The sequence below is a fragment of the Homalodisca vitripennis genome, unplaced genomic scaffold, assembly GCF_021130785.1.
Source record: "Homalodisca vitripennis isolate AUS2020 unplaced genomic scaffold, UT_GWSS_2.1 ScUCBcl_3713;HRSCAF=9419, whole genome shotgun sequence".
NCBI classification, from domain to species: Eukaryota; Metazoa; Arthropoda; class Insecta; order Hemiptera; family Cicadellidae; genus Homalodisca; species Homalodisca vitripennis.
The window spans coordinates 25,387-34,121 of record NW_025779826.1 but is presented as its reverse complement, the minus strand read 5'-3'; the positions used below and the strand labels follow the sequence as shown (position 1 = coordinate 34,121).

At 33.0% G+C, this 8,735-nt stretch overlaps 1 protein-coding gene across 1 annotated transcript; it reads left to right on the top strand.

Annotated features, from left to right (window-relative positions):
• The first annotated feature begins 5,880 nt into the window (after window positions 1-5,880).
• Window positions 5,881-7,518, top strand: LOC124372647 (piggyBac transposable element-derived protein 4-like). The gene has a single exon (XM_046831050.1). The coding sequence runs from the start codon at window positions 5,881-5,883 to the stop codon at window positions 7,516-7,518; it is 1,638 nt and encodes a 545-aa protein (XP_046687006.1).
• Window positions 7,519-8,735: the final 1,217 nt, after the last annotated feature.

Here is an 8,735-nt window from a genome sequence, read left to right as displayed (position 1 = left end):
AGATGAAAAATACGAAGTTTCGGATGCTAGCAATTAAAACTGTTTAAAGAATTAAAAATTAATAGTTGTTAATTATAGTTAACATATATTTTTTGTTGAAATATCTATCAGGAGTTTGTTAGACTCCCTCTGGTCACAAAATTTAAAAAGAGGGATAGCTTTGAATCTATTTTTTTCCTTTTAAAAATGACGTATTAAAGTTGTTATTATACATAAGTAATACTGATTATAAGCGTTACATAACAATACAAAAACATATACGTGACAAAAGCCTCAGTTGCCTTTTATTCGCATGCTTTTATTTCGCATATTGTTGTGATGGATACATATAAATCCATCAAAGAATAAAACGAGCACGACCACTTTAAAGATAAGCTTGCACAAGCCGGGAGCGCCAAACATGTCACTTTTGAGAGGTAAGAGTTGTGCTCTCGGTTTGTGCAATCGTATTCTAAACACAAGTGGTCGTGTTTGCTTATGTATTGACAGATTTTGTATATGTTTGAATCAAAAACAATAATTCTTTTCCTGATACGATCCAAAATTCATAACCAAATTTTATCCTGGCCTTCACAAAATGAAGTCAATCACGAGGACAGCATTGCATCTATTTTAAAATACTCAAGAAACTAAAGACATATTATAAAAAATCTCCAAAATTTTTATTTACAAATCTAACCGGTATTTAAATAGATGTTGGTCTGTACTGATCTTATAAAAAAGGTAAATAAGGAATCATAGAGTTTTGGTTGTAAACCTTGTTAAATACTCCGTTGTGGAACATGTAAGATCATGTTAACAAGTAAAAATAAAAAATAAAGTAATATTACCAACCAAGTATCAAATGAAATATCAACTGTGGTACCAAAAAACCTTATCAATTTTATTGTAATTTCTGTGAAAAACAGAATGTCGGTTAAACACTGGATCCTTTACATATTAAGTCCATTTTACATAGCGATGTATAAAATCCCTTAGCCAGTCACAGTGTAAATGTATATGAACAAAACCTTTCAGAAAATGTTTATACCATCTAAAATATAAATATGATTTTTATAACGTTCATAGATTAAAACTGGAAAGACATGGAAAGTCAGTTGCGGGACTGACCGACAGAAGTGACTACTTCTTATAACAGGCTGTGAAAATGTCAGTTTTCTAATTATTATACGGTATTTTTACATTTTAAAATAATAACACACTAAATTATTGGACATAAACATTTTTTTATTTTCCTTACTTTTTTATATTTAGTAATATTTTGTATATTTTATATATTACAATTATCCATGAGCTCTACATATAAAAGTAATAAATATTTATAAATTTTTATTATTAGCGTTTATTAGTTCCTATAATTTTGCCAGTATCATTCTCACTACAATCCTGTATGTCCGAAATAACTAATTCATTTTCATTGGAATTACATTCTAAAAATTAAATTATTTGTTTATTATACTAAAATAAGAAATAGAAATTCTGGAATAAAACCTTTGCTAAATATCTTATAAACCAAACATTTATTGTTATTCCATATATACTTATATTTTCATCATTTTACGTTTTTAAAGTTAATTTATATTTTTTAAAGTCAATTAATCGTTTAACGTTGCTTCGGCAAAATTGTTATTAAAATCTGTTTTTACATAATTGATTTCTTAAGTCAATGTAAGGTACGGCTGAGTGTAATTGAGGAAAGGTATAACTACTCGTATAATCTATAGAAATAATAATATGTTCTTCCAAGATTAAATTACACTAAGGCTAGGTTAGCTAAAAAATATCTAGTCAATTTATTTTTATCTTTTTTTAAATCCCATCTGACGAAACTAGTTGTGAACTGGAATATGAATTATATTACCGTGCTGGAATTTTATTAGAATCAGTTAAGCTTTAAAAACTTGTATTACATCATGCAGTAAGTTAATCAATTTTACTTTTGATTCATTAATAAATAACTTAGTAGTTCGTAGATTTATTTAAACCAGTATTTTGCCATGTATTTTAGTCTTTTTGCAAAGATTGTATTGCTTTGGAAGTTTTTTTATTGTATCAAAGTCAACACATCTACTAATAGCAGAGTATTATATGACTTTGCTCATTTTTACAGATTTAAAATGGAGCTTAAGTAACAACCTGCAAAAATATTAATAAAAATTAATTATTAAAGTCTCTAGAATTCAAGGATAAATACATACTATGCGATATTACAATCCGGACAATATTGGCGTCAGTAATAATATGCCAAACTGATCGAACAGTTAGAAAACAAATCATTGTAAAACACTACTAGATCAGAGAAGTAATAGCTTTTATCCGTATCAAATATAATGTAGTGCGTTATTGTCGTTTATATTTTCTTTTTAATCTCCCCTAACAGATTTTTAATTAACTTAAACTTTAGTTAGTTCAGAACAGATGTTTATATAACTGTTTCATTTTGTTTCAGTAAATCTGTTATTTTAATTGAAAGCATGTGGAAAACATAAACATTTGTGACGCGAAACGAAAATTTCCCCCATGCAAAACGTACATCCATAGCCCGCCAAAAGAAGTTCTCACCAACAAAGTAACCTGCCACTAGCACACCTAGATAGCCACTGAGCGGACAAAGACACTGACATCAAAAAAGGCTCGCTAGTCCCACTCCTAGCGGCTACAGAGCGAACATGCGTGATGCATGACGTTCCGTGACTCAAACGAAAGCTTTTTTCTCCGTGAAAAACATACATCACTGCCAAAAGAAGTAGTCACTTCGTTCAATGCAATAGTTCAGCAGATAAAAGTAGAAATCCTTGAATTTGTTTTAAAAACATGACCTTTCGGACGTCTTGTCTGAAATTATCAGTTGATGTGCAGTTTCACTTTTTAAAGTTATGTTGTGTTATGTATCATGTTAGTCTGCCAGTGTGAAAAACTCCAAACCGAGGTCTTGCTAACAGAAAATGGAACAAAGGGAACTCCCTTCGCATTATTGTAAGGCACTAATGAGGATTGTGATTGTACTCCAGGAAGTAGTGACACAGAGAATTAGAATCCAACCGGGATGGTCTGAAAATAATGATAGTATTCTTCCATTGTACATAACATAGTACATCAACAAGACTTTGTATGTAGTTTGGTACATTTATTCTTGCTACAATCTTCTTATACGATCATATCATTCCAATTAATCACTGTACCTTCATGTACTAGACTAACAAGTATTGTAAATGATTTATAATGAGAATTTTAATATAAAACTGTCTCTGCGTTTTTTCACACAAAATTATTCACCAAAAGGTACTTGTTACTATGAATTAAAAAGTACCCTGCAACAAGAATGCTTTGAAATAACTCGCTTCGCAATAACTTCGGTAGGCTGGGTAGTAGTTGAACACCTTTCATGTTTTTTTATTGACTTCATTTTTACAATTGACAAAAGGGTTTCGGGTTTTATGTTTAGCAGGGGTTATTAATGTAATAATCAATGGCTTTGGGTTTACTTTACCATTCTATTTATTGTACACTGTGAATTTTACTATTTTTCCACTTGAATAACAACTTAAAATTTAAATATAAATAAATAAATTACGATTTTTGTGAAAATTACTTTTGTAAATAAATAAATTCAACGTGCAATAGCGCACGAAACTAATTTAAAGTGTTTGATTTAGGAATAAACAGTTCACTGTTCTGGAAGAATTATGCGGTAGAATAATTTTGACCTCAAGTTTTAACATGACCTGCTCTGGTTATAACCGCAATTGGAATTCAAACTACATAGTTGGTTACAAGGAATACATAAATATGTCTAAAAGTGGATATATTTTAAGGTACATTACTATTTTATTTTATATGGATGTATACCTTGTATAGATTAATACAATTTAAATGATTTTTAAAATGATAAAATTCAGTTCAAACATACGTTTAAATGTATTTTCTTTACAATACTAGTACTTTTATCTTTGGTTCTAAGTATGTATAGAACCAAGAATTCTATAGTATACATAATTATCAAGTAAGTAATAAAACAAATACCAAGCTTTATTATGTTAATATGTAGCACAGTCAGAAAATAATTTGTTTGTTCTATAGAAATTAAGAGCAAACAGTGACTGGTATATTAAATAACGTGGTTCACTTTATATACCTCGCAGGTTTAAATGTCGATCTCATAATTAAAAATTGATGCCAAATTCAACCCAAAATGGGCAGAGTTTTGTAAATGGCTAAATTGTCAATATGCGTTCTAATTCGGCTTCACAATGTATATTGCATATGTATATATGAATAATTCGCATACTAATTTAAATTTGAAAATAGTATGGAACACAATGTATTGTGTGCCTTCTCATTCGCAAGATAACATTAAGTCAACTTATAATTCAGACATCCCAAGTTATGCATGAAAATAATAATTCATATAATATTTCAGTAAATTTAATATTATATAAATCAACATTTTACGTAAATCGTTTCACAGAGTAAAATATAATATATTTCTCGTTAATAACGACTTACAAATCATGACATTGTCTGTCCTGTAGTTTGAGGACAGCTTTTTATCCTACGTCACAGTCATATTTCCATGACAGGCTCTTTACTAACAACACAAAAGAGAATTGGAATCGAATTTAAAATACGAAATATGGTTATATTTTAGTACAAACGTATACACAAGACTTTTTTATAATAATATCAGTTTATCATGTGGTATGATTTTGTTTGTTATGCATTATTATCTAAGACATATGTTTAACTTAACATCTTTAACAATACACTATCATTTTATGTGTTCAATGTTTATTATCTGCGCCTTAGAATTATCTGGTTCTATAATAAATATAATCAAGCGTGAAATAGGCTAGAGAAAATAAATAATATAAAACTTACCACTACTGCATAATATTGTACTCGCTCCAGCCTCAGGTAACTAGAATGTAAAAAGATCACTTGGACAATGGAATACTATTTTAAGCGTTTAGTAGTTGAAATTCATTATTTCAAAACTATATTGTAGTTCTATAACTATTCAAACAACTGAAAACTTCAACTGAAGAACCGTGGTCTCTACACGCCCTAAGACGTCGACTTTTGAATCTGAATTATAGTGGGGATTCAAACTCCGAGTCTGTGACCAAGGATATTCATCACTACTATTAAATGTGTTCAGTACTTAGTAGATACTAAGTTCTTTAAGATACTAAGATATAGAATAATTTATTCTGTTTAATATTTGCACAAACCAGTGGTCCAAAAAAGCAAGCAGAACATTAAAAAACGTATTAGAACGATGTATCTATTAATGCTAAATCATTATCAACTTTTACATTTTTTCACTGCTATTAACATTTAATTTTTTTTAGTTTTTTGATTCTGCTTCTGCTAAAATGATGTTTAATGCCGATAGATAGCATAGTAACTGATGTGAATTAAATAACATTAAATCTGTGGTGGAAGTCTAAAGAAATTTTATTCATACCTTTTTCATTATTTTTGTAGTTGTTGGACAAATTCAAAATTCATTCCCTACACTATAATATTTTTTTAGTTCGAAATACAATAACATTACAAAACTGATGATAAGACTACTATAAACCCATTCACTGCGGCTGGGACCCATGGGTCCCAGGCCGAACTCTCACGAGTTGCTTTCGGGACCCTTCGGTCCCGCTCGGTCTATTCCGTCGCCATGTCAGTCTGAGGTCGGCAGCGCCTCAGAACGGTCGGTTACTGTATCGCAGCGTGTAGTGAACGACCCTGGCCAGTTGGTGTTGGCTCAGGAGTTTGATCGCCATATTGTGTGGTGCGTCGCGCGCGTCCTTGTGCGTCCGTGTGCGTCCGTGTGAATGTTTTAGATTATTATTATTATTAGTGTTGTTTTTGTTTGTAACTATGTCTCATTCACCTGGTACTTCACGAGAGATACCAGCTGGTGACAGTGACCTTGACTCGGACGCAACAGGCTATTCAGACGACAGTGACCTTGACGCCGCACAGGCACATCAGGAGCCCCTGCCTGACGACCATGATAGTGACAACGATGATGTCGAGTATAACTACGACTTCGATTGGAGCCCGAATACGATAGGTATGAGGAACATTCCTTTTACTAAAGAGAATAAAATTCTTATTCCTACACCTGGAAACAATGAGCCAATAGACTGGTTTTCCGTTTTGTTTGACGACGTGCTGTTGGAGAAAATTTGTTCCTACACTAACGCCTACGCTTGGACAGTTTTCGAGCTGCCCACGTTGACCCCAAAGTCTAGAATTAATAAATGGGTGTATTTGACAGTACCCGAGTTGAAAACGTTTATTGGTGTACTCTTGCATATGGGTACTGTCCGCACAAACAGATTGAGTGATTACTGGAACAAGCATAGATTTTTTAATTTTGAGGCAATCAGGGAACAGATGAGCCGAGATAGATGGCTTTTGATCATGAGATGCCTTCATTTCTCAAAAAACGCCCAAGTCAATGTCAACGAACAAAATGACAATAGGCTTGAAAAAGTGGACCTGTTGATTTCTACCTTCAACAGCGTAATGAGTACTGTCTATTATCCCGGAAAAGAGTTGTCAATTGATGAAAGTATGATGTTGTGGCGGGGACGATTACTTTTTCGCCAGTATATTAAAAATAAGAAACACAAGTATGGTATTAAGTTTTATTCTCTGTGTGAACCCGATGGCCTATGTATTAGGTTCACGATCTATTCTGGAAAAGGTGGTGAACTGAGTGGTGTTGGCCACACCAACAAAGTTGTAATGCATCTCATGAGGCACAGATTGGGGGTGGGCCACTCGTTGTACATGGACAACTATTACAACAGTGTCCCACTGGCCGCAACTTTATTGAGGGAGTCCACCTACTGCACAGGCACCCTGAGAGCAGACCGCAAATACTTGCCGGAGGAGGTCAAAACAGCGGTCCTGAAAAAAGGAGAAACTGTGGCAAGATATGCCCAGGGGATAGCTGTCGCAAAGTGGAAAGATAAGCGAACAGTGCTCTATATTTCTACTGAGTTTGAGAATGAAATGGCAGTTTCCCACAACAGATATGGTCAACCTAGGCAGAAACCCTTGGCGATTATCCACTATAATGCCGAGATGTCTGGAGTGGACAGACACGACCAGTTGATGGCGTACTACCCGGCTGAACACAAGTCCTTGAGGTGGTACAAAAAGGTTTTTGTCCACATTCTTCAAATGGGTTTCATAAACGCATTCAGACTGTATAAAAAGTCCAACCCTGCCACAAAAAAATCTCTGTATGACTTCAGGATTGACCTTGTACATGCTCTGCTGCCTCCAAAGGAACGACTTCTACTGCGACCTGTCCAGAGAAACCAAAACCGGCACGTGATCTCTAAAATCCCCAAGCTGCCCAACAAAGCACGTGTATCCAGGAGACGCTGCAAACAGTGTCAAACCGAAGGCCGCGAAACACGCACAATTTATTTCTGTGCACAGTGTGATGGCGAACCAGGCTTGTGTGCATTGGCCTGTTTCGATAAGTGGCACGCCTGAATCACGAAAAACATCATGTAAATATCATGTAAATAAACTAATTTTAGTGTTTAGTGACTTACATGACTGACTGTTCGCGGGTTGCGGCTGGTAGTGACTTCCAAAGAGACTTTCATGACTGACCATTCGCGGGGTGCGGCTGGGACCCATGGGTCCCATGTAAATATCATGTAAATAAAACATGAAAATAAACTGATTTTAGTGTTTAGTGTAATAACTAAAAGACTTACATGACTGACCGTTCGCGGGGTGCGGCTGGTAGTGGATTCTAATAACACTTACACAACTGGCCGTTCGCGGGGGTGCGGCTGGGACCCATGGGTCCCAAATATTTGGCGGCCATCTTGGAAGGGAAAGAGTGACTTCTGACCACTTTGGACATCATTTCCAGGCTAACCACTGCATATGGTAAGTTTATCTGTAAAAAAAATTTTTAGCACCTAGGGAACTTAAAAAAATTTTTTGCCGCAGTGAATGCGCACTATAGGTTGTGTCAAAAAGCGTTTCCCTGGTGATGAAAAGAATAATTCATAATTCAATAATGAATTAATAATTTGTGTACTAATTTCGTTTATTCCTGAAATACGACATAATAATACATGGTAATAAATGGTCTTGTACCAGTGAGAAAATAAATATTTGCATTTAAAATACACATGTTTTATATAGATGTTTTTTATTTCGTTATAGTAAATTAACTATAAATAAATACAAAGTCGGGAAACTCGTGGACACAAAATTATTAAATTACTATGTCATATTAAATTACATTAAAATACAAAACCAATATTTAATACATTTTATTGTGAGGCCTTTCGATATCCAAGATATCCATCTACAGTATGTCATATTAGTTTATATTATTATTTATTTATATTATTATGTCATATTATTTATTTATTTCAATTTCATTTCTATTTAATTACCTTTCTTATATCATGGAATGCTTCTAATAACAATGATTGCACTACTAAATATGATTTAAAATCGTATATGTTTATAATTCAAATTCGTAACCAGATGTGTTCCACTATAAGTATACTCATTAAATAATTAATCATTTAGTCTTAAAATTAAAAAACAACATTTCTTAGTGGCTTTTAACATTTACAGTATTATATTTATAGATAAAATCATTAAGACATATGGCATTTAAATTTAACTATTAAATAATACAACATAATTTATTTTACGTTATTATACTATTTTTGATTGCC